The 26022-nt window shown below is 37.1% G+C and overlaps 3 protein-coding genes across 3 annotated transcripts in view; 2 read left to right on the top strand and 1 right to left on the bottom strand.

Moving 5' to 3' along the window:
• The first annotated feature begins 1843 nt into the window (after positions 1 to 1843).
• Positions 1844 to 15867, top strand: LOC131794027 (smoothelin). The gene is made up of 9 exons (XM_059111533.2): positions 1844 to 1965; positions 4758 to 5381; positions 5783 to 5861; positions 6555 to 7782; positions 10853 to 11118; positions 12646 to 12775; positions 13133 to 13217; positions 13514 to 13665; positions 14628 to 15867. Exons 1-9 carry the CDS (start codon positions 1933 to 1935, stop codon positions 14764 to 14766), a joined length of 2736 nt encoding a protein of 911 aa, XP_058967516.2. The 5' UTR covers positions 1844 to 1932; the 3' UTR covers positions 14767 to 15867.
• A 3892-nt stretch (positions 15868 to 19759) lies between these two features.
• LOC136279161 (uncharacterized) overlaps positions 19760 to 26022 on the bottom strand; it is a 15408-nt gene continuing 9145 nt past the window's right edge. The window contains exons 3-4 of the mRNA XM_066162689.1: positions 22005 to 22064; positions 19760 to 21273 (exon numbers count right to left, since the gene is read on the bottom strand). Of these exons, the coding sequence (XP_066018786.1) occupies positions 22008 to 22064 (57 nt within the window). The 3' untranslated portion in view covers positions 19760 to 21273; positions 22005 to 22007. The remainder of the gene's footprint in view (positions 21274 to 22004; positions 22065 to 26022) is intronic.
• Positions 23724 to 25912, top strand: LOC131794024 (uncharacterized). Its single transcript, XM_059111532.2, has one exon. It carries the CDS (start codon positions 23861 to 23863, stop codon positions 24695 to 24697), a length of 837 nt encoding a protein of 278 aa, XP_058967515.2. The 5' UTR covers positions 23724 to 23860; the 3' UTR covers positions 24698 to 25912.

The raw sequence follows: 26022 nt of genomic DNA, 5'->3' as shown, positions 1-26022 counted from the left end.
CTCCTACCCAGATTTCCTTCCTTATTTTTTCCTTTCGGGGTTTTTGCAGGCAAGGCTTTTCCTGACCTCCTTTCTGCCTGTAACTATTTCTGTAAACTGACGCTTAGTCTGCCCTCAGTGTTACTCTTCTCACTAGCATAGAATTGCAAGATGAAGTAGGTTGCAACATGCTATAACGCAATCTAAGTTCCCGGCCGTCTGCATGTATTGTAATAATTTAGGTACGGTAGTGTAGTCATGACCAGTCATGTGTAACTGAGCCGGTGCTCGAAGATGGAGCGAAAAGGAAAGCGGAAGCCTTTTCTTTGCCTTTTTCGTAAGAAAGGATCGATCACTGTCATCTACGTCAGTGTCAAGAAACGTTAGTTTCGAAAATGTTTCATATCTGCGGCGCTCAATTTAGTGCATCATGATTTTAATAACGCAATATTCGACAAGATGCAAAAATCCCTTTCAGAGAATTTCACGAGCGGATTTCGCGGGGTCGTGCTCTCATTTTTATTTCTAATCTGTTTCTAATATACTCTCAATATTTTCCAGTAGGGTTTAAAATGAATGTTAACCCTTTAACCGGTTCCACTAATGATTAAAGTGTAACTTCTTGCTACAATATCCATACATCACTCAACAAACGGGTAATGAGAATACCCAAACTTATCATGTAGAAGTTGTTATTTTGATCTAACATCAAATCCCCATAACTAACTTACAACGAAATGTCTAGCAGCAAGAGGGGAGAATTGATAATTGGATCTTGGGAGTTACTAGAGGGTTATAATTAACTATTGTTGAATGGAGCGAGAAGGCGATTCCGCGATTTCGGCCTCTCAGTCTTTCTAAACCCGCCCAAGTATTTAAAAAAACACAACGAAGTACCTCATTTTACTCATACGACCAAGTTCATGGGGTGTAAAAAGTAGTTTCTAGGAGGGGTGGGCAGGAGCCCATTATTGTACATCAGTGTACATGGGCGTCTCCTCCAGTCTCCCTTTCCCACGCTCAGGCCATTTGTATTAATAAACCAAACTGGGGTCTCTTAGGTCAAGACCAAAAATAAGCCGATGAAAGGCGAAAATCATAGACTAAGAAGCTAATTTATTTAAGGCTTCCATAAATGACCAACATCATAAGTTCATGATCACCTGTGGATAACAGACAAGATAACCCTTAGCGGGGTCACAAAGATCAGACGCCAACATACTTGATATTCCTTGATGTCTAATGCAAAGCATCTGCTTTAAGCTGTTGTAAGTGTTGGGAGACTCTAAGAGGTAAACCCATTTCTTAAATCATAAAATATATTTAAACAATTTGTCAATTTCGTCGACTTGTCATCCGCGCTTTGATAGCCGTCGATTCACTAACAACTAGTCAACAAATTGACTGCTGTCTTCATATTTGTTGTTTAATTGTCCTAGATCCAAACTAACGGCATGTACATTGATTGACCTATCAGTTTACAGGTTAGTGTTTTTTTTCTCTAGATTTCTCTATCGCAAGATCTGCCACAATTAACGAAGATGTTTCTGTCAACTACAGTCAACTACAGTCTCCTTTCTGAGATAGGTTTCAGTAACGCTTGACTCAACATCATTCATGAGATAACTCTGCCATATTTGACCATGATTAAAAATCATTTGACACCAACACGCATACTTTCTACTTCTAGCCCACAGTGAGATCATCAGGTAATTTACGCAGAGAAATATTTCGAGATTTTCCGATATGTCTTGTGTTTAGTCAAGCGGAAGTGGCTCGGAAGTATGCGATTCCCGCGCGTATTGTGGATAACGCGTTGTGATTGGCTTAGCGGGAAAATGTGAAATTCTAAATATTTCTGTCACGTGAACGAGCATTAAAGTCAAAGCGCAAAGAAAGTAGGATTTGTGACGGGAATTATACGCTTAACTTTTCTTTCTCTGCTCAAAGAAGATGGAAGACGAAGAGGCTGTGCTCAAGAAAAAGGTAGGGAAGAGTCCAATGAATGAATTTCAAGCGTTATGAGGTGTTAACAGTCATTCACCCTCCACTTCCGATTATGCAGGCAATTCGTACAGTAAACAACTGGTGGATGAGCCCGAACTGTAGCCTGGTTTGGTGAGGAGCTTTCGGCCTTCCACCTTTACTGTGTGATTGTTTACTCGCTTTTGAACTCTTCGCTTTCACTTAAGCAGGATAATTTTTTAAAAGCTCGCATGGACCAACGATTTTCAAAAGCGGTTTGTTTCCACTTCCTACTGAGTTGACACTAAAGGTATTCTTTTCTTCAGGAGTTCCTTCATGAGAGTGAAGCGTGAACCTTTGCAGCCTTGTCGATAAACTTTTTACCTCTAAATCGTTTTATAACTATTTTTAGCCCTTCCGTGCCTGTAGAATCGATTCTAAACAACAATTATGTAAATCTGAGAACGACTTACGTTTTTTTCTGCTATTTGTAATATTTTTGCAAGACCACGATATCAAGAAAGATCACGGTCGGCCTGATGTAGTTTCGAAATTTAGTCCTCGTTGATAATGTGGAATAAAAATATCTTTTTATTTTTGGATAGAGTTGCGATCAAATCCTGCTGTATTAGCAATATTATGAAAGTGCGTGTATACTGTAGTCGCAATGTTATCCTAGAAATGGATTTGTCACGTATGAAGCTGTATGGATTGTTGAAAATTTTGTAGATTTGCCAAGCTTTGAAACAGTAAGCCGCACGTATTTCTCAAGGAAACGGTTCTTGAATCTTCAGGTAATCTTCTAGGTAGTCAAATTACCGAGATACCTCCAAGAGGATTGTGTATTCTTCGAAATTTGAATAGTAACAATGGATCACTTTAGCAGCCTAATTACGTACGTTAAACTTTTGGTCCTAACTGTCTCCGTTCATCTTATCTCGCTTGAATTTCGAGACTACTTTTTAATTGTGGCAGCATTGCAAAATGTTAAATAATTATCAAGTGTCGATTTCCCCGTCACAAATCAACATTTTACTGCTAAAAGGATGGGTTTGTAAATATTTTCACGGAATGTTTACAAGGAATGTGATATAGGCTTTGCATGTTGTCGAGGTGATCAAGAATTCTTTTCATTTTAAGATAATCTGCCGACCAATTTTGGTCTTCTTGTATCTGTTTGTAGCTTAATCTTTTTCTGACCTTTCTCAAGACGGCCAAAGTTGTTTTGTCATCAACAGATTCTTTCGGCCATTTTAATTCTCAGGAATTAATTTATCTCTGAAAAAATCGAGATACTTGATTGATTTGCCTATTTGATTTCCGTTCTGCCTCATTTAGCCCTAAATTAAGTATCAACACTTCGTTAAATTCGTTAAGGTTTGGGAACATAACAAATGTAAACAGTTATTGTACTTCTCTGTGAGTGAAATTGTTCAATTGTCTATGGGTGATTCCCTGAAGTCCTTAGTTGTGTCACTCTGTGTAAACAAAGCTACAGAAGGTGAAACTGAAGGACAGGGTCAGGTGTCATAAAAGTTCAATTTTATGAGAACTCCATAGTCCATTGAGGCTTCTTCAGAGAGAACAATTTTGGTGTTTATTGTTAGTGAAGAGGTCACCACAAAATTCAGTATTTGCATTTGGCATAGCTTTATATTCTGCTTCAAAAGGAGGCAGTGATTAAGGCTGGGTTTGATAAATCAAGTGAAATGTTTATATTGAATATTTATCTTAACAAAATAAATATTTCAAGAGAACTATCAGATGAAATAATGGAAGAAGTGAATCTGTTAATACCTCACAAAGCACACTAATAGCCCCCTTGGTTCCAACATGTTGCTTAAAAAGGCTGAATTATCTTTGCTATTTACGACCATTAGATTATTCCTCCCCTAAAAGTTCCTTATGACTTCTCTTATTTTCACTGTGTGACAAAAGTGGCTAAGATTGTTGCTAGTCATTAGGTGATAATATTTTATACATCAGAATTGATAGTGACTGTAACATATACTTGAGGGTTGCCTTCTGGTCCTGTTCACAGTAAAACCCTTCTCTTTAAATTGATTATTTTAGAATCCCAGAAGTAATTTTCCTGTAAATTCTTCATATAATTTTAGTACAACATGATGCAGCCTTATTGTTGTATGTTTATAAACCTTAAGCTTTAGGGTTTATCTTGATATAAACCCACATTCTCTTGATCTACATGCAAAAAAGGATACAGCTTTTGACCCTCTCTTTCCCAATATCTGGATGAAAATTCTCCTTTAACTGTTTGCCATACATTCCTTGTAAAGTTTGTTTTTAGAATTTAGTGTGCAGATCAAATGATAATCCTCTAGTTAATATTTGTGGCTATTCTCATCACTTGGCTTATGTCTGGGTTTCTACCAGGAATGAAAAGGTTAAGAGAAAGATTACCATTCTGATCCAAGGAGTCTGAATGGGAAGACCCCATCACAAGTGGTTGAAAAAAAATTGGTCTTTAAAGGGCACTTGCTTATAAGGAGATTATGGTGGTCAAGAGCAATTTTCAATTGAGGGTCAAAGTAATCCTGGATGGCTTTGGTTTTTACTTAAATTTAGCTCTGACTGGTCTAAAAAGCCTATGCCATCCTTTCAACAAATCATGGCTTGAACACTTGTTTTCCTGTACTTATTACAACTTTTTTTTTTACGTTGATTGTAGACTGTTGTGATATTTTCCTGTGTTCTGATCGGCCGTTGTGATAAGTTTAGATTGGGTATTGCAAAAGGGAATTCAGAAGCGCTTTATAAGCTAAACTGTTCTAATATTACTGTTTATTTTTAAGTTGGAAGAGACAACCAATTTTGAAGAAAGACGTGAGATTAGACAAAAGCTTAGAGAGCTACGCAAAAAGAAACTTGATGCTTTAGAGTCAGCTACAACTACAGCAAATGAAAGACCAAGAAGGAGGGATAGAGTGAAAAGAGAAGAGCAAACTACTATTATAACAGAGACAAAAACAACCACTGGTGATTCTTTGGAGCCATCAACAGTACAAACTAAGGTGGAGGTTAGTTATAGTCACACAGTGGCAACTGATGAACCCTCTGAAAATGGTCTTGAAAATGGACATGTTGAAAGTGAAAATGTTGTTGAAGAGGAAACAGTTTCTGCTAAAGAGGAAAATGTTGTTGAGGAACAGCCAGTGGAAGGTGAAAGTGCAGCTCAGTTTAGTATAGAAATAAATGGGGAAAAAAGTTCCCAAGATAAAGATGAAGAAGAAGTGGTGCCAACCCCACAGTCTGAACTTTCCACAGACACTGAAACCGTAGAAAAATCCTCTGAAAAAGTCATTGAGGATGAACCAGCACAGGACAATGAAGAAGAAGAAGAAGAAGAAGTGGAAGAAGTCGAATTAACACCAGAAGTGATTGAAAAGATGGAGGACTTAGATCAATTAGAGAAACTGGTGAGGATGAGTCAAAACAATTTTTTATGTGTGGTTCAATTTACTCTGACCATTTCTTAAACTGTGCATTCATCCAAGGCCTTTTAACCCTTTAAGTTTTAACATCAGTATCCATATTCTCCATACTCTTCTTAACTCATTTGCTTTGGTGCTGACAAGGAGAATTTGTTTTACAATCAATAGGTTTTTTAGTTGGTGATGACCTTAAATGTGTGTTTCAGAGTTGGTATTGTAAGGAGAAATTAGATGCTAGTCACTCTAATGGGTCAAAGGGTTAAAAGTTAAAAAAACTTTTTTTGAAAGCAATTTAGAGAACACTTGAAAAATTAATGATTCTGTGATTAATTACCTTCATTTCTTCCCCCTTTTATTTTTTCTTACTTTTTCCTTTTTTTTTTCAGCTTAAAGATGTTCCTTTAAATGAATATGCTCTGAGAAAGGCAATAAGGCTACAAATAAGACAACTGAGAGTCAAGAAAGGTTTGTGTTTTTCTGTTCTCACTATGCTCTAAGCTTTAAATGACTGAGATTTTACCAGAACTTAATATCTTTATAACCTTTTCTTTGCAAACTTGTGAAATGAAGTTATCATGGAGCAGCGATTCACTTTTTTGCATAACTTTCAGATACCATTTTTTGCGTTTCAAACAATGGTAACAGCAGCATCCCATACTTCATTTTTATAACCCTTTACACCCATACATCAGTATGTGTATTCTCTATACTGATCTCTATAAAATTCCCATAGTACTGACAGGAGTTTTTGTGCATTCAGATCAAGGGCTCCTTCAGCTAGTGATGACATCCTGTATTCTTGCAGCCTTAATGTCTAATTCATTGGTAAAACTGTGAGGAGAAACTCAATGCTATTCACTCTTAGGGGTTAAAGGGTTATCTGTTCCTTTTAATGTCCCTTAGGACATGAAATTGATATAATCTCAACTGAATTAAGTATTTTGCAAGTTCTTTTAGTTCTCTGGTAAATTAGCAATTTTGAAGTGTAGATATATAACTTGAGATATGATCAAACTACAGCAATGCAAAAGAATACTCGAGTGGCATCTAAATTCAAGTCAGAGGCTCCAGCACCTAAGGGAATGAGGTTAGTATAGCAGCTGCTTTGAGACACAAAAGTAATCTGTTGCCCGTTTGTACTCACTTTTATATTGACAGAGATGAACAAAGATAGTGAAATTGGGCTAGGGTTTAGAAAGAGAGATAGAGTCAATCAAGAAGATGACTTACCAGGAAATAACACATCGGTGAGAAACCAACCTTCTGAGTGTTCCAGGTCACAGATATCTGATGATAGTGGATTGAGTTCCGGTACTGAAACAATGGCTTCAGTATCCATTGATGAGGATAATGTTCAGCTTGATATTGACAGTGTGAAGCCCCAAGCAGTGGCTAGTGACTCTGATGCAGATGATGCTTCCTCCACAGTATCTAGCTTAACCTCTGGGAGTGCTTCCGAGCCAGAGGTTGTCAAAACTTCACCTCCAAGACCTCCTAAACCATCTAGACCTATGTCAAGCACTCCTATGGAGAGAAGATCTAATGGAGAGCTTTCAGGAGATTTTAAAACTCGAGTACTAGGAAGCTCAACTACACCAATAAGAGATCTGTCAAAAAAGCCTAAATCTTCAGGTCCTGAGCAAGTGGATTTCCGAAACCAACTTAAGAAAACTGGTTTGAGAGCTGATAGAGATTTGACAGCACAGGGGAAAAGACAACAACAGGGAGATTTCCGTGGACAACTGAAGTCAACAGGTATTGATGCATCAAGAAATTTATCAGCGCTAAGAAATGCAGGTAAAAAAAAGGAAGGGTCTGCTCAGGTTGATTTCAGAGGGCTTCTTAACAAAGCAAAGGGTTCTGAGAGTCCTGTTGATAAAAAAACACCTCCACGTCCTCCCCCAACATACTTATCAAAGATAGCAGACTCTGGGGCTTCAGCTTCCCGAACCTCTGCTGGAAGTCTGTCAACTGATGGCAAGGAAGGGGCAAAGGACTCAGAAAGTAAAGCTGGTCGAAAGATCTCAAGTTCAGACCTGCTGAACATGTTGCATAAGCCTGTTGAGACTTCCAAGGAAAGTTATCTTGTACAGCGAGGTATCAAGAAGGCAGAGGCCTCAAAATCGGTGACTCAGAAGTTTGTAGCACCATCAACTAGTACAACGGATGAGGCACTTCAAGCTCGCATGGTAGTGAGAAAGGAAAGGTCAGAGAAACTTATTCCTCCAGTCAAAGATCCTCGAGAACAAAGAAGAGCTTCCAAAGATGAGGAAATGAAAGATTTTCGTACAGTGTTAAAGAAAGCTGCTACTCAAAAATCAAGAGTATTGCCCAAAGGAATTGAACATGAAGGGGAGCAGGAAACTTCAGCAGGTGAAGCCAAAAGGTAAGAGGGTTGCAAATGAAGCTATTTTTGTGATGGTGTTTTGTAAGTCTTATTCTGTGGTGTGATTCTGTGATTCTATGATTCTGCTTGCTAATAATAAACTGATCTTTCTTGCAAATTCTCTCCTATTGACTTTCTATTTTCTTTCTTTACCTAACCTCTACAGAACCTGTCTTCAAGGCTGTCTCTGGCATGCAGGTCTTTTTATAAGTTTCAGTAAATTATTGTAACTGAGCTGTTCTTACAAATTTGGCTAGGAAACTTTCTGTATAAGAAAGCCAGAATCTGCTCTTTGGAAGAAACAGGGAAGTTGGAATAATTAATCAGAGAACTTTCTAGTGAGAGTGACAATGTAAAGTTGGCAAAAACTGCAGTAATAGTTTGTACATCTGTTTCATTGACAAAATCATATTCTGAGTAAAAATATTTTGACAATTCTAGGAATGGTTGAATGCAAAAGCTTTCTGTTGAAACCACATCGAGTATACCTTTTTTTCAACAATTCCAAATCTCTCTCTTAAGATCCTGCAGCAATTATGAACTTTAAACGTCCTTAATAACTGCTTTGTACACCTGAAATTTTCCCTTCTAGTTCAACATTCAAGTTTCACTTCCAAGTTGAATTAACATTCTAGTTGTGTTTGAATTTTTTCTTTTATTTTTCCACAACTGTCTGTAAGCACAAAATTTGGACCGTTGACCTCTCAGAAAATTAAATGATGTTGACTTTGTTTTTAAAATTGGCAACTTTGTGAACCAGGTCTTGTTTTTATTTCCTTTTTCAAAAAGCAAATTGGATGACAATTTTGCTAGAACTAATGTTACATGAACCTGAATTGCCAATTGGCCCATGCAGTCATTCAAACCTTTCAGTTTAAGACAATTAAACAAATTTGTAATTAAAATACTTTTGTTTGAAGACCACCTGCCAATCTGCGATTGATCATGAAATGAACTTGAAGATTATAACTGTCAGTATTGATTTGTGATTTGTTGTTATCTGACAATTAGTGTGAATAAAGAGAACAAAACTCAAAACAGATGTCTTGTGTCATTCTCTAATTAACTGAAAGGTAAAATATGATACAACCAAAAAATTAAAAAATTCTAACAATTTCAAAAATGTCATGGTTACTGACCAATCAAAATGAATTATAGACAATCAGTTTTTTTCCTGCAAGATAACAATCTTGTCCATGATAACCAATCAAATTGATATTTATAAAAGGATGTGGTTCCTATGTAAAACATGATGCAAACTATTCCAAAAATTTCTCATTAATAGCCAATCAAAGTAAAAATAGTATAAAAGAGCAATAACATACTTTCACCGGAAACCAGCTGTACTAGAATTAGACACCTACTGTGTTCATAATGCTTGAGTCAACTTCATGAAATAACTCCAATATGGCATGTGAACATTCTTGTGTCCTTACTTTGTGTTAAAAACCCTCTGCTGAAGACATGTTTTTTTTTTTTAGTATCTTCTGTATTTCTGGTGATTTCTAATGACCTAGTCACTCTGACTGTTGTCCTCTCATTTATTCAAGATGCTCACTGATAAGATAAACTGCCACCAGATCTTTTAGTTTGTACTGATGGTAACCAGACTGTGACACAGTTTAACAGATTGTCTGTTCTTTTTCTCTTTACAACTGCTTATCCTTTTTTCTTAGTTCTTAAACCTTTGCTGTGCTGATGGCTTAACTACACTAATTTTGTGTTTTATGTTGTTTTTGTGAAATTGAACATGAAATTTTGATGAACAGAAGATGTGCATTTACATCTTGATTACAGTGTTTTACTTGGCATTATTGGTATTTGTTTAAAATAAAACCTTCCCATAATTATGTCAAACTTAATGTGTTTTTTTTATGAGTTGTGTTTATTAGAAAAACAGTTATTACAGCTATAACTTAATGTTAATTTGTGTGGTCTTACTGCTTAAAAATGTTATTGTTCTTACAGTCAAATATAGAGTTGTATTTAGAGTTGTCATGACAGTCTTTTATGAGAAACCTTAAGTTCAAACATTTCAAATTGCTCTCTCCAGGTGAATAATTTGGGGAATAATTAAGTTGTATCAAACTTTGTAAAAGTGTGCACACCTTTAGTAGATGAAAAGGTTAATCAGTGTTTAGAGGATAAAGTCTTATAATTATAGTTAAACCCTCTGAGGGGGGGGGGGGGGGGGTGTGATGATACTGTTTCATTTACCACAGAAACCTGCGGGCTCCCTATATCTTGGTCTTTCCTGGGAGTTAAAATTTCCATTTTCTAGGTTTTACTGCTTTTTTGGATTGGAAAGAACTTTGTTGACCCTTCTTTGGGGAAAGCAATTATGGGAGGGGTGTCTAAAGGTCTTGCATCAAATTAGTGAGAAAATAATCCTAAACTTAAGAGGAGACACTTCCCTATAGTTGCAAAACCTTTTCTCTGTTTAATTTTACCAAGATTTTAATTTGAGTGTGTAACAATGAGATGTTTTTTCCCCCTCTCAGTCACTTTTAGTGCCCAAGTTTTCAAATGTCTTACCCCACTCTCTCTTATTGCAGGCCAAAGTTAGCCAAATATTGACACCTACGCAAATTTATTGAACTCTGCAATACTTTAAACATTTACTCTTGATCTGTAGTTTTAATACATACTTAGCTCTACTCTGTTATACCAGATATATATTTTGTTCGAAAAAAGGTTCATATCTACACAGCAGATGGAAATAAGTTCGTTTTTGAGTAGAATTTTATGTGAGGGAGAAGGTGAAGAGACTGGTGACCTTTTTTTCCATTAGATAAGAAATTCCTTCACGTTTTCTAAAGGAATAACAATGAAAGTTCAAAATAAGGAATCATCATTTCTGTTTGATGCATGAAATAAATTTTAATTGGGAAAGTGAAAATCAATGCTTGGCTCATTAGTGAGGCAGCTTCATTACCACTGCAACTAAATTAATTTGAGGGCAATTTTGCTTGCCTTGGGTGAAAACAAACTCACATTGCCACTGTGTTATTATTCTGTGTGGATTCACTCTTAGTTGTAATTACATGAAATCTTTGTGTTTCCTTCCTAGGAATGAAAGATTTTCAATAGACATCCAAGACAAGAATGAACTTGCAAAGTTACGAGCAGATCTTTTACGTCAAAAAGAAATACAGGACAAGGAACCTTCAGAAACAAAAACTGTCACAACTGTCACAGAGAAGACAGTTAAGGAGACTGATGGGGGACAGGGAACAAGAACAACAGAGATTAAAAAGACAACTGAGGTGCACAAGACAGGGGAAGGTACTATGACAGTGACTAAAACAACAAAAACAACCACAGGAGGTAGTAAAGGTTGGTGTCTCTTTTAATCACTTCCTGATCTTGCTGATAATTTCTTTTGAGTTTTACATCTGATTCAAGAATAAATTGATATTAATAGGAAAAAGATCTCAGTTGATCTTAAAGGTCTAAAGAAGATACACAGCAGTGGTTTGTACTTTGCTAGTTCAACAATTAAACCCTTTACACCCCAACATCAGTATCCATTTTCTCCATAGTGTTCTCTATACATTTCCTAAGGTGCTGATAAGGAGAATTTGTGCATCACTTAGAGCTTCTTCAGTTGTAAAATGAAATAAAACAGACATCTCTAGAGAGTTAAAAAAATGAAAACCTAATGTTTACAACTTCATAAGCAACACAACTTAAACTTCAATTTATTGATCAGGGTCTTATCCATTGTAGGGAGGGTTTTTCCTGTGAATGCATCTGATTCCTCTCCACCAAAAACCTACTATTTGTAGTTTGTATTTGAGTCTAAAGATGTTCAGAATGATTTAATATTTTATTCTGAAAGCACAGTGAGTCACCTCAATATATCGTTGTGTTAAATATAGTGGATGATTCAATATGTTTGAGGTTAAAGAATTTCTTCGTAACATTTTTGTTATGAGAAAGTCTTGCATGTATTTAAGGAAAATTTTCACCACAAGGAAACAAATTTTTATGGTTATTGAAAGGGAGAACTAGGTCTCTAGGTCTCTCTATTTTCCTTGTTTACAAAATTAATGCTAAATTTTCAGGTTTTGTTCCTTACAATATTTTCACCACATTTTCAATGGGACAGGTGCTAATGTTTAATATGTAACTGTCAAGTCATTATCACCTTCATTTACTTTTCTTGTATTCTTTTATTATCAGACATGAATTATTTAACTCTCTTTTGTTTAGAGAGAACCCTGAGAGGGAAATGTGAAAACTTTTTCACCCATGTTCAATTATACTGTTTGACTAGCAGTCATTAATATTTAACGAATGCCAAATTTATTCACTGTAGACAATACGAGGTATAGTTTATGTTTTGATCTAAGAAGTGGATATTTGTGGAAAGAAAGGTATCAGTGTTCTCCTTGGAGAAATTCTGACAATCTAAGTAACTTGGTTCTTTGAAATTTGTGCACCTGATCATCTATACCTTGGTAAGCAGATGAAAAGCCTTGAATTTCACAAATTTATGTCTTTATTTGACACTTAACACTTGTTTGTCTCTTGCTTGAGGGCCTAGCTACAGCAGGTTATTACCCTTAGTCATGAATGGATAACAAATTCTCAGAAATATTGGAGTACAGGGAATTTCACAGGAGTAAATGAGAAAATTTTTAAAGTACTTGCTGCTCAAAGTTTAGCACTAGACAATTGAACTTAATTTCAGATAACTGTGAGCATACACTGTAAATGTTTTCAGCAAATTTTATGGGGTCGACAAAAAAATTAATCTTTTCAAGTATGATCTATTCTCAGCTCTTCAAGTGAATCACAGATTATTTTTTTAACCTTTAACTCTGCAGTACTCGTCACAATTTCTTCACTTGTTATTAGGGGCTTCAATTGATGCACTGTTTGCACAAAGGAAGAAAGAGAGAATGATGGCCAAAAAGAAAGCAGAGGCAAACACAAAGGACAGAAGGAATGCATTTAAACAGCAGCTTGAAGCTCAAGCACCAAAAGTGTATGTAAAAAAATATTTTTAATGTAAATTAATATAGGTAATACAGATAAATATAGATCTTGTGTGAAAAGAAAAATCCTGGAAAATGATTTATGGGTAAAATGATATCGTATCTACAATTGCCTTTGATACTAGAGGAATTAATTTGAACTGAACTGTAGGATTACAAATTTTTAATGAACCAAAATTCAGTATTGCTGCATGTAATCATGACTAAAACACCAACAGCTTATTGCCAAAGTTTCCTTTAAAGTCAGGTTTTGAAATGTTACATGTTTTTTCTGTGATAAGCTTGAGCACAATAATTGTTTGGCCTGTTAGCTGATGTCATCTTTAATATCAATATTACTATTGCAGTGAAGGTGGAAGGAAGTTCACTAGTGGCAACACTGCTGTAAACCAGCTCCAGGAATGGTGTCGTCGAAGAACTAAGTTTCATGAGGTTAGTTGATGCTTTCACCCAAGAATCAGTTGAAATTTTGGTTTCAGAAAGTAATTTGAACTGAGTTGTTGGATTGCAAAATTTTTCTCTCAACCAAGAATCAGTTAAAATAATCTTTTTTTTTGATGCTTTATAATTAATACTGTGCAGCTGAGCACTATAACTTCAAAGGCTCATGCACTGTACTCATTCATGTTTACAAATGAATTTGTACGCTTTGAGGCAGCACTGGTAGAGACTGAGGAATAGCTCATGGCCATAGTTCCTGAAATTGTCACTTTTGTGTGCCGCTATAGGGAGTGGACATTCAGAACTTTACTACCAGCTGGGCCAATGGGTTGGCTATGTGTGCTCTGCTAAATTACTTCCTACCGGAGAAGATTCCATATGAAACTCTGAATCCTGAAGACAAAAAGGGAAATTGGACCCTGGCCTTTAAAGTTGCCAAGTGAGTAAAGTTTTAAAGACAAAATGAATAGTCTGTCTCTGTGTACTTTACCAGCTTAGGATTCATAGAGTTGTATTCAACTGCTCTTGTGATAACCCAGAAGCCCACAATGTGAAGCAAAGTGAGATAGGGTGTTACTTTCACATTTTGGTCATTTATCTTAACCCTGTACACCTTATCATTAGTATGCATTGTCTCCATACTGTTCTCTATACATTTCTTAAGGTGCTATCAAGAAGAATTTGCCTAACAATCAAGAGCCTCTTTAGTTGGTGATCATTTCCTTTATTCTCATGACCTTAGTGTGTGATTCAGGGTTGATATTGTAAGGAGAAATTAGATGCTAGTCACTCTTAGGGGTTAAAGCTTGTACAGGGTGATAAAATAATAGTACAGTAACTTTTAAACATGATTGTTGTCATGATGGGAAATAATTAACATCTAGTCCACCAGACTTGGGATATAGAGGTCAAATTTGAACACCTGGTGCCAGGTTGTTTTGATATTGGACAACTAAAACACTTTGTTCTGACCGTGCCCTTCTGTGCAAGTGTGTAGATGTTGCCTATTCAGGGCAAGGCTTTCAAATTTCAAGACCTTGAGCCCAGTGCCCCTCTGGGCAAGTTTGTAAATGTTGTCAATTGGTAAAGCTTTGAATCTTACTCCATATGGGGTAACAATTCTCCTCAGGGGAATGTAGAAATCTTGTCTTTCTATTGGTTCATTACCCTGGAGGGCTGGTAGTTTGATAGTTTGTTATCACCAATCCAGTATTTTAAGTTCTTATTTTGATTTCTCCTTCATAAAAATGTGTCATATTATTATATGGGGTACTTCTTTAGTGCAAGGGAAACTAGATGAAATGAAGTATTCATATTACATTCTCTCTGTGATAGCTCCAGCTATTATGATCGAGCTACATGGCTAGTGAGACTGAAGAATTTTTTGTTTGCTCTTATCAGTGAGGAGGGCATTGAACCTTTGTTGGAGTTGGAAGACGTTATGGCTGTTGATGTCCCTGAACCCAAAAGTCTGATCACTTATGTCCATTTTGTCTACCAACACTTTTCAGAGAAAAAACAACAGCAACAGCAAGCATAGACAAGTTCCATTGAGGTTAAGGTTCTTGATACTGTGCTTTAATCTTTTTTGAGCATAATAATATATTTTAAATCAGGCAGCTCTTGCTTAATTTCATAGTAGTTGAAATGATATAATATTATGTAAATGTATTTTAATAAAATAGTTTTAGATATGATCGTATAAGATCATGCAGGTTATTTTTAATCCAGTCAACGATTTTTGGTTTTTTGTTTACCAAAATTTTAGCAAGATGCATTTTATAGTAACGGATCAATGAGGTAACAATATTAAACAGTGTAATACAGTTATATAAGGACTTTTGTATCATTTATACAATACAAGTTGCTAATAATTGAATTGTTCTGGATGGTTTCTCCTTCAAATTTTTCAATAAATCAATTGTTACAGGGTAAGAAATTTCAGACAGAGTATCTTGCACTAAAGTCTTTTGAGGTACATTGTAAGGTTGATTTCTCTACATTAGTTATGCCACACAAAATTTCTATGGTTGAAGTTATATGTAGTGTAGGTAAAGATGTTGTGTGTAAGATTTAATCCTTTAACTCCCAAGATCTGATTGTTAACTCTCCCCACCAGTTGCTACACATTTCCTGGTAATTAAGTTACGAGAAATTTTATGTTAGTTCAAAGTAACAACTTATATCCGTAAAGTTTCAGTATTCTCATAACGCGTTTTGCCGGATATTGTATGGATATTGTAGGGAGAAGTACTATTTTAATCACTTCTTGAAGTTAAAGGGTTAAAACAATCCGCTAATGTTAGTTGGATAATCTTGTTCGAAGTGGGAACCTTTACTTATCGTTTACAGAGAAATACAGATGATTGGGTGACAAGTTAAAACGTGCTCAGTAATATATAGAATGACTTGTCTAACTTGATGTAATCACAATGTTTGCAATCGAGTGAATGAAATCATTTCCACTGTAGGTAATTTAAAGTAAGATTTTATGATATGTTATAATCTTCAAAGGTGGGGCATGAGATGTCAATCACGAAATATATAGTATGCATCTGTAGCTGATATTCTGTGCTACTGTTTATAATTATATCGAGTTTTGAGCATGGTTTTCATTAAAATTACAACAAAACCGATTTAATTTGAGCGTTTCGTGTTATTAGTTTTTCTTTCTTGGCCGTCAAATAGGAAAACGAGGAACAGAGCGCGTGCCACGCCCGTTGTGTTTCAAGAAGAGCGGCCTGTTCCAGGCCTTCAGTTGGAGAAACGAAGCGCGATATCAGACCTTAGATTGGTCAATGAATTGAATGCACGTGACAGAGCTGACATCGCTTCAAAATGATGTTTTTCAGTTTGCTAAGGACAGTTAACCTGGAAAGGGTTTTCCCCTTTTTTTATTTTTTTTTCTTCTTGCAACGAAGAAGCCAGCTGTGCCAGCAGTGCACGCTTGTTTCAAGCGTTATTTTCAAGCGTGTTTTTATGCATTCAGTAAATGAAAGGATTAGCGAGAATATTGCAGAACAGTAAAGGAGGATGGTTTTGGAGAGGACATAACTACCGTATTCTACTGACCCACTACTCTGCATCCGCATAACAATTACACAGCCATCAGAGAAGAAAGTACTAATTTCTTGTCTCTTATTTTTATCCCCCTCTTTCATTGTGTCTTTCTGCGAGCCATCAACAGAAAATCGTCTTTATGAGAAAAACCTTATTGACTTCTTTTAGTTCATTCCTAAAACAAGTGTTGTATCTCCATAAGGTATATTTAACAATTATTCCTTGAGCGCGCGTTTGATGTGAGATGGTAAATAGCCAACGAAGCGCATAGTGCTGAGTTGGCAATAACCAATCTTGTATCCAACAAGCGCGAACGGTATAATTGTTTTATCAAATTTCATCAAATCATGATCGTAAGAATATTTGGAACTTTTTTCAGCTCGCATTTTTCCTTTTGTTTTTATCTGTTACCATGGATTTCACTTAATCTGGTGGTTTCCACCGAAATAGTAGCGCACTAGCTGGGGGCCTGGAGAGAAAGCAAGAAGCTTCAAAAAGAGTGGAGCTACAAACTTTAGACTCAGGTTGTTGACCCTATGTGAAAAAGACACAGAACAAAAATATATTTTTGACTTAAACTATGTAATCATAGTCACACAAGTCTAAAATTTCCGTAATTTCCGACTTATGGTCATCACTGGCGCATAGTCGTTCGATCGTGCGCTTATGGAAAAAAGTCTGATTGTGACGTTTCTTCAGAGGACATCCATTTTTCCGTAAGGGAGTAGAACTCAAAATGCCTCTCGAAACATTTTGGCGCGCCTTCATAGAAGCTTTACAGGCTACAGCATATTTTGGATTTTGTGATAACGAAGAAAGGTAAGGCTCAAAACTTGTGGAAATTGTCACGTTGTTACAACAGGAAAAAGGTTTAAAACATTTTCTCTTGTTCAACGGGCCGATCGCGCGCCGAAACGTGGGGGAGGGGGCGAGGCGAACGAAAAACAATTGACTTCTTTTCCTTGTAGAGGTAAAAATATATATACAGTGGAAAAGTACAAGATGTTCCAGTATTTATATTTTTAACTCTGCAAGTAGAGGGGGGGAGAGGGGGATGGGAGGATGAAATGGAAGGAGTAGAGCGTGGAATAGTGGAGGAGAGGGGGGAGGGAATGCAACGGAGCTGAAGTAAATGAAAAACAATTCACAATTTTTTCCCTTTCAGTGGTGAAATTAAAGAGACCAAGAAAACAAAAACAAGTATCAAAGGTATGTAAAGATCATTTCTACTTGAGAGATAAATTTTCCTAGAAGGTGAGTCATTTCAGTTACAATGAATCAGGCTCAGTGGGATCATTTTGAAAGCAAACCATAAGAAAATTTAGGGTTAGAATTGGATTTGTATCATTTCGCAGATGAAACCAAGAACAGCAAGTTGGAGGAAGAGAGCAATGATGGGCAAGAGGTTAAAGCCGAGCTTACCGAGGACGTTAAATCGTTTGTGGTTACTAAAGAAGATGAGAATGTAGAGGAAGACTTTTGGGAAGACATCACCTCCCCTAAGATTCATGTAAAGGTAACAGCCATTCAAGAAGCGAAGATCACAAGAATAGAACTAAAGAAGTAAATTAGGAAGCCTTTGAACATGACCAGTGGCTGGACGTCACCTAAGGAGAATCTTGGGCTGATATTGTCTCAAGGGAGATTCCTCTGGAGGATCGATATTACTGTGTTTGAGATGGCGAGAAATCTCCAGTGGTCGGATCAGGTCGATGCAGAATATGAAAAGACACAGATTCGACAAACTAGCGAACAAATTCACTCTGTTGAGAATCATGTCGAGAAAGTTTCTCAAGATACCGAAATGAAAGAAATGGAAACTGCAGAAGTCCAGGAGAGCTGTGAGAACAACAAATTAGTTGCTAAGGAGATAAAGGTGCTCCGCCTTACTTGGGAAGAGCTTCTCTTAGCAGAGAAACACATGGAATCGGTTTTCGTGGAAGGTTTGAGTTCAGATCATATCAAATCAACAAGACCAAGTTTGGCTCAAGAAGATCCCGCAGGTAAGTACGATTCAACCAAGGGGAAGGGAAACTACTACATTAATTAATTTAGATAGTATGAAGCAAACAAAACAACGAGAATCATTCCATACAGAAGGATATACATTTCCTTCATAGCAATTACCACCATTATTGACGGTGGCGTAAAACAAAAAATGCAAGAACCTCAGAGTTCGTATGCTTTTTCAAGCTGCAGATAATTCGAGATCAAAGACAGATTCTCAGACAAAAATAAGGCTCAAAGAATTATAAAAATTACTTTTCACAGGGAGAGGTCCAAAGGAAAGAAGAAACGAAGAAAAGGAAAAAAGAAAGAAACATTAAAAAGTGTGGCTGAAGAAGACCCTGCTATTCTGGATCACAGGGAAATACCCAGTCATGGGTATGTGAAAGTTTCTTTGACTATTATCATTAACCATTAAACAAGGAAAATGAAGAAGCCAACATGCAAAGTGTAAATGCAGAAGGAGTAGAATTTGAAGTAATTTTTGGTGCCAGAACTTTCTGGAAAAATACGTCCTAAATACAGAGGTGTTGTTGAAGATTTAGTGTTCTGAATAAAATAACATTCTTACATGAGGTGTTCTAGACAATTTCTCGTTGGTTCATATTTGTGGTCATCACATGGGCCAAACATATCGAAATATACCCTTGAGGCCGTTTACGCCGTGATTCCTTCCACAAACTGCATGGCCAGTTTGGTTGAATGACGCACTTTGCCTGGGTTAGTGGAAAAAAGGAAAACATTTGTATCGTGATAATTTTGGTTCAACCAGACTGAAGCACTTGTTGCTTTAATGAATGCGCAGTTTTTCTTCTAATCGAGTCAATCAGACTTAAAGACGCGCTGCAATAACGTCTCAGAGAACATATTTTGTTGACTATAGACATTAAGACAACAGCCCTTTCTTCAATGTTCCGTCACCTTTGTAGGCCCGAAGTCTTATTTTTAAACCTAAATGCAAGGAATAGAAAACCAAGTCTCAGCCAAAAGTCAGTCCTTTCTGTTTCGCTCTTGTATTCATGTACCAAGAAAAGTCGATCAAACCACTATGAGCGCAGAGTGCAACACCTGAAGGAGAGTTTCCCGCCAGAGTGGTGGAAGGAAACAAAGAAAGTTAGTTGTGTCACTAACTTCTCTGGAGCGAAGGACACTGTGCTCAAGGCTGCCCATCGACTCGACTGTGTAAGCGATTTATCTCCAACCAAGATAATAGGCTTACACGGTCGCCTCAACTTCCGTCGGCCCGAAGTATGGTTCCGTCGCCCTCATCTTGAATTTTTATCGCCGCCAACTTTTGATCTAAATTTGTAAAGGGTTTTAAGTGTATTTTGACAGAGATTCTAAAGGTTGGAGGTTCGACGGCTCAGGTATCAAAATACAACAATTACGTGACTTAAGATTCTTCAGGACTAACGCAATAAACAGCCAGGGAGACTCCTGCATTTTTTTATTTTCATTCAGAATTAAATAGCTAACGGCTTAACATATAATAAGTTAATAACTACGATTACAGTTTAAAATTTCCAGTGCAAAGCATTCAAACCGTTTCAAATCTACCAATCAGCGCTCGGCTTGGTTTTGAACCACGGTGGGCTGCCGCAAGAAGTTGCTGCTCTGAATCGGCCTGCATGCTTCGAATTCCTTTGGTCGCTGAGTTTGACACCGATCATATTAAGAAAGCTGCTTTCATGATTTTTATTCGTACAAAGATGTTTCAAACCGGCGGCCCATGAAGACGAAAAAATTCCACAAATTAGACGATTAATATTTAATTTAACTTTATTGAGATATTCAGACCGAGACGTAATTTAGATATGCAATTTTCAGAGCTTTATTCATAACCCTTATAAATTTTGTTCGTCTTAAGTCAACAATTATTAAACACGAACACATCGTGTGGTCTGCTTATGATTTGAAAAATTCTGTTCAAAATAGTTTATATCACACACATAAAATAAATCAAATATGAAGTCTTTCAATTTTTATCCCTTAGTAGAGTCTTTTCATTTCGGGACTTTCCCAGACATTTTGCTTGAGTTGGTTATTTCTCGCGGATTATACAAGAATTTTTCCAGGCGTGTTTACAGAGTTCCCAGGGATATTTCTTCTATAGGCTTTCTACTCACCGTGTACATATTCTTTGTGAAAACTTATTGACAACTTCCTCCGTCTCTGAAACGTATTCAAGCGCAGGTTCAAGTGATTTACAGTTCCTGTTACTGGCTTCCATGAACAGTCCGCTAACGGTTTCGCTTTCCTCCACGCCTACTCGGCCAATCTTTTTTATCCAATCCATGTTCTCTGCGAACCATAAAGCACTTTCCTTTGAGGCGCCTGCCAACCATTGAATATGATCCCTTATCCATTCCATTCCGTTCCAAGTCAGTTCCGTCAACCTTTCAACATTGTTACAGTACCATTGAGTCAACCATAAATTCCCTTGATACACATATTCATCTTGCCACATATCATTGCAAAAGTACATTCCGCCAAACCTTTCAGTCCTTTCTAATTTTTGCCGATCCAATCCACCAATCCGTTTCAAATTTTACCAACTCAATCAAACAATCCTTTCCAAATTTTACCAGCCAAATTCTTCAACCTTTCTATTCTGTTCTAAATCATTCAGTGTTCTTAACCGTTGTTCCAACGCCGTAAGAACAGATTTTCCAAGCTTCAACCATTGTCGTCACCCGTAAAGCTTCTTCGGCTGTCCACAACCGCTGAACTTATTACATTTGCAGATGCTGTTCTGAAAATACTGACCAACCGTTTCGTACGTTCCAAGTTCTGACGACGGATCAGTCTTCGTTGATATCTATGAAAGGTAGCTATTGCCATTCACTGGCTTGAAAGTAAGGATTGCATTCATCACTGAGCCAGTCTTTCCGTATTCTGAGATGTCAGCTGTCTCCTTGCCCCAAAACTCCGTGAGACGCTCGGCCGAAACAGTCTTCGTCCCTAGTACCTCGGCGTATCTCTAAGGAGTAGAAAAAAAATCAACATGATATCGAGGCCAGATTTAAGGTAATCCTAAAATCTTAATTTCCTCTGAAATAAATATTTTTCATAATTCGGTGACACTAGCTGCTAAGACGAAAAGAGCTAGATTCTAAAGTTGCAATTTGGGACGACTAAAGTGACTGAAGCATGGTGGCCATGATTGGTGCGTATTTATAATATAAAGCTAATCTCTATTGATTTTTTTTTTAATTATTTGAAACAAGGGTGGTGGATATTTCACTTTCATTGCTTGAAGTTCTGTCATATTAGTAGGTGAAAAGCTATTTTCCTTATGATAAAAACCGAGCATAACTAATTTGGTAGGTCACTGCAAAATCATCGATAATACGTACGATTATTAGTTATCGTTCAGGCGAATTACTTTTGGTTAGAATGTCGCATAATTTTGAGAACTTCGACTTTCTACCTAAAAATCGGCGTGTGATGGTTATTACCATTCACGAAATTACAGCGCACTGATCAATTGCATGCATGCTTCTCTTCTAGACAAAATTCAACACTGTTTCTTGGGAGGATAACCTTGCTGCCACCTGGGCATGAGCTCTTGGGCATCCAATAAGATCTCCTTCATTTCTCCTTTAGATAGATAAAAATAGGTAGGTAGGCAGACAGATAATAATAGGAGATGGAAAGAAATGCAAAACTATAACATAATTTGGAATCAAAACATACAAATGAAACACAAACCTGTCATTTTACTACATGTGGATATCTGAAATGCGCTACTGTCTGCATCTTCTGTGAAGTCTGGATAATAAAAGAGAGTTTCAAGTTCATACTCTGTTCTAAACTGAACAGAATATGGTATTCCTAGATGTATTATGGGAAGCAACTGAATGCACTCACTTGTGGCTCATGCCACATAAACCGTAAATTTATTTACGATTTAAAATTTTCCAAATAATTTGACTCATATATTTTCTATTGTTTCAATTACCAGTGTCATAAATTATGGATATAAGAAAAAAAATCAAACTGGCTTAAAAAAAATTTAATTTAATCCATAAGTAAATTTACAACACATGCATCCACCCCAGCTGATTTCCTGCAAAACAAGTGCTGAAAGTACTGTGCGGGCATGATTGTAAGTCCCATCACGCGTTGCGTCCTTCAACTCAAGTTGTGAAGTTGTTTTCCAGGCCCGTTTAACTTAGTTTTTCTTTTTCTGCCCTCATTACATGATCTACTTTACCAGCACCACCATTGAAAAATATGTCAAAGTGACGAAGCCTTCTATCAAGCGCTCTTAGACTCCACGCATAAAGTGGAAAGTCACGAGTGAGGAAATCTAACACCTCTCGTCTTTGTAATCCTTGCCCGACATATTTCAGCGAAGCCTCTTTAAGGCCGGCATTATTTTTCCACAAGGCTTCTCTGAAATCTGACATCGAAATACTGAAAAACTCCTCTAAAATCGCTCAAGACCAAAACAACTCCACAACTTGGGTAAGTAGACACAACACATGATGGGACACACAATCACGCCCGAACAGTGTTATGGTGGTAGCAGCCCTCGGCCACAGCGATATTCACTTTGACTTTTGTTTTGATTTGATGTTGAATTTATTTCATTATTTCGACGTGAATGGCCCTTGGATTTCAGTTTCATTTTGAAATGATTTTTACTTTGATAATGCAATTACTTTTGCTTTTAAATTTGATTTCTGCTTCTTTTTACTTTCAATCGTTCTTTTTCCTTTGTTTTGCAGTAACGTTCCATTTTCCTTTCAGTTTTGATTTATTTTTTCTTTTATTTTTTATTCAATCTGAAAAAAACTGTAAAATTTTGGGTGACAGCCCTCGGCCACCATAGTATAACTGCAGTCTACAGTCTGCATTTGGTACTGACCGGATTGGTATTACTGCTTTTGTCCGAGCGAGCCGCAAGGTCCCTCAAGTCCGGAGCGAAATATTAGAGTTAGAAAAAAAAAATTAAGTGAGACTATCTCGGCCGGTATGATTGCTGTGTGGACTGTATGTTGAAGAGCTCCCGAGGAAAAGCACAATGATATAGCAATGATTACTTTGTACCAACTGAAGAGGAACTCAAATGAGCGGCTTACCAATATGGCTGCCTCTGATGCTCTTTCGCGTGGTCACACCGTGTGTTGAAATGAACCCGCTACGGGTCCCCTAAGTGTGAACATTTCGGCTTCTCGATTCAAGTTGCATCTTTAGAAGTTCGGAAATGTGAGTTGAGGTTATTATTTTGCATTAAACCAAAGAAACATTTAATTTCTTTCCACGTGAGTTTCTAAGCTTCATCGAAATTAATTTTGACTTTCACTAAGCGGGGGAGGGGTAGAATGCGCGACTACTTCCGTTCACGGTCCACAATGCGACTTCCGTCTACGGAATACAACTTCCGTCAGCATCTGCTTCACCACAATGCCTCATTCACTAACCAGTCTCGCCCAGGAGTAAGTAGGTCATCTCCGAGGTAACTCGTTTCAGAACGAGGGTTATGAATATTTTATCATTTCTTCACAATTTTCAAATTCTCTGAATGTAAATTAATCAGTTTTGCAGCTCAGGATAAAATAATGAAGTCAGACGTGTACGGTAAAATTTTGGTTGTGCCACCTCTTCTCGTTACTTACATTCCCATCCTCGTCTTTTGGGTGATGAAGATATTTTACAGAAGAAAATTTGATCAAATCAGTCTCTGGGTTGCCACAAATGCATTTTCCAATATATTCAAGGAGAAGAAGAAGAAGACTTGTTGTCCTCGAGAAGCGAGGTGGCTGTTTAAAGACATTGACCTAACAGCAGAGGATGAATTATTATCCAAGGTCCTAACCAGATTTTTGATGCTGTTTTATTTGATGTTTGGCGCTGTGCTGACAGTTTTTTGGCTGCTCTTTGTGCTGGATGTAAGTTACGACTGCGATGAAGATGACCTCTCGAAAGACTGCTTCGAACGCAAATGGACTTCGGAGCCGCAAGACCCCCTAAACTGTAGCAGTGCTGCCGTTCAAACCTTGATTCAAAATGGAACCATACAGGTCGTCTGCAACGAAATCGTCCTTAATTTTGGATTGGCCAGTGGTGCAAGTTACGGCTCATTCAAGCTCTCTATGTTCGCCATTAAGGTAAGTGCAAGTGCACTCTTGAGGATTGAGACAACAAAGAAGCTACGATGCGTGCAAGTTTTTGGTGGATTACTGGTTCTCGGTATTAACATATCGCTTATAGTTGTTGACACAGCCATTCCTTCAGTAGCCATCTTGTTGAGAGATCAAAAAGTTGCTATCGTTCAGCTACTAACAACAACAATCACTGCTTTTTACTTCCTATTCTTTATTCCCTGGCGGGAGCTCATTGACTTGAAAACCCAGAGAGAGAACCCGTTAGATACTGTCATAGGAAACTGTGCTTAGACATCTGTATAGACACCACTTAAGTAGAGACTTGAAATTCTAGAAAAGTTTCGAGTAATTACCTGAACCAATTGATGAAACAGTGCTATAGTGACTGACAACAAATAGCCTTGTGAAGACTGTTCTAGCGGTGGGTTTTTGTGGTGAGAGTATTACCCTTGCCAGACAGCTAGTGTTAAACGAGAACGGCAGAATTAAACTCATATCTATTTAACATTCATGAATTAACCACAATGGCAGTCTAACTAGGGATTAGCTGATAAACTATTTAAGAAAGTTATACAGCGCGAACAGAACAAGCTTCATGACCTTGTTTCTGCTCGTTACACGTGTACCTTGATCCTAAGAAACATGTGGAAGTTTAGGTTCGTCTTCAAGACGAACAGATTTCGTAACAGGCTTATTACTTTTAATGCCCTTAAGGCCTTATCGATTTATTAGACTTTTATATTTCTTCGACATATTTCATTTATTAGCATAACATATTTTACATATATATGTTTATACAAACTTGTTTTAAACTACTGGTAGTCCTTTTTAAGCATCTTTTTGTAACAATCGTATAACTCAACTTTTGGTAGCAAAGCGGCTATCAATAAACTATCTATCTATATATCTCTCTATCAAGTCATTGCATCATGATTCCTACGTGTTATTCCTTGGGAAAACTTCATGGCGATGAACTCGGCGAGGGAACATCTAAATATTATGCCAGTAAATTACTCGCTGTGAAAATCTGCTTCAAAATCTGCAGACGCTTATCGGATGTTTAAATCTAAGGGAATGTGAGAAATGGGCATATGAAACAGTTGTTCAGACAGCGCCTCCTATAACTTCACGCATTTATTTATCACAGTTTAGTATTAGAGCATGAGGCCATGAGGTTTCTTGTTTTCCCACTCTAAGAACCATTTTTTGTCTCACAGCTAGAAATAGTGCTGCGAGAAAATTAAACGTTTAGGAAATTAAGAAGACAATTTTCCCGAAATTGTTTATCTCCTTGTAAGAAAGCTTACTGAAGCACGTAATGCAGATTATTTTGACCTTCGTTTTCCGAGTTACCCAGGTATGCATGAAATTAGAACAGTGATGAAAATTGTCAACTTGTGCCCCTGAATGTCAAAAATTATAATAGTTGCGTCAACACCATGCCCATCTATGCAAAGTCTTGCTTTGCAGTAAGGACATGTCATTTTAAGGGTATAATTAGCGTCGAGGCCGTAACTCGATACTCAGAGCTAAAGCGATCACTTTCTGCGGAATGTACACTGCAAACGAAGTTGCATTGTGCTTGGTGATGATAGTGCTTTGGGTCATCCAGCACA

The sequence above is a fragment of the Pocillopora verrucosa genome, chromosome 2, assembly GCF_036669915.1.
Source record: "Pocillopora verrucosa isolate sample1 chromosome 2, ASM3666991v2, whole genome shotgun sequence".
In the NCBI taxonomy this organism is placed as follows: domain Eukaryota; kingdom Metazoa; phylum Cnidaria; class Anthozoa; order Scleractinia; family Pocilloporidae; genus Pocillopora; species Pocillopora verrucosa.
This window is presented reverse-complemented; position numbering and strand designations above follow the sequence as displayed.

What these genes read in the sequence shown, in the direction of transcription:
- LOC131794024 (XM_059111532.2), top strand. Translation starts at nt 23,861, where the DNA reads ATGAAGTCAGACGTGTACGGTAAAATTTTGGTTGTGCCACCTCTTCTC.
- LOC131794027 (XM_059111533.2), top strand. Translation starts at nt 1,933, where the DNA reads ATGGAAGACGAAGAGGCTGTGCTCAAGAAAAAG. An exon ending in AGGCTGTGCTCAAGAAAAAG is followed by an intron (nt 1,966 to 4,757) that starts GTAGGGAAGAGT and finishes TTTATTTTTAAG; the next exon opens with TTGGAAGAGACAACCAATTT. An exon ending in GAAGCTCAAGCACCAAAAGT is followed by an intron (nt 12,776 to 13,132) that starts GTATGTAAAAAA and finishes TTACTATTGCAG; the next exon opens with TGAAGGTGGAAGGAAGTTCA.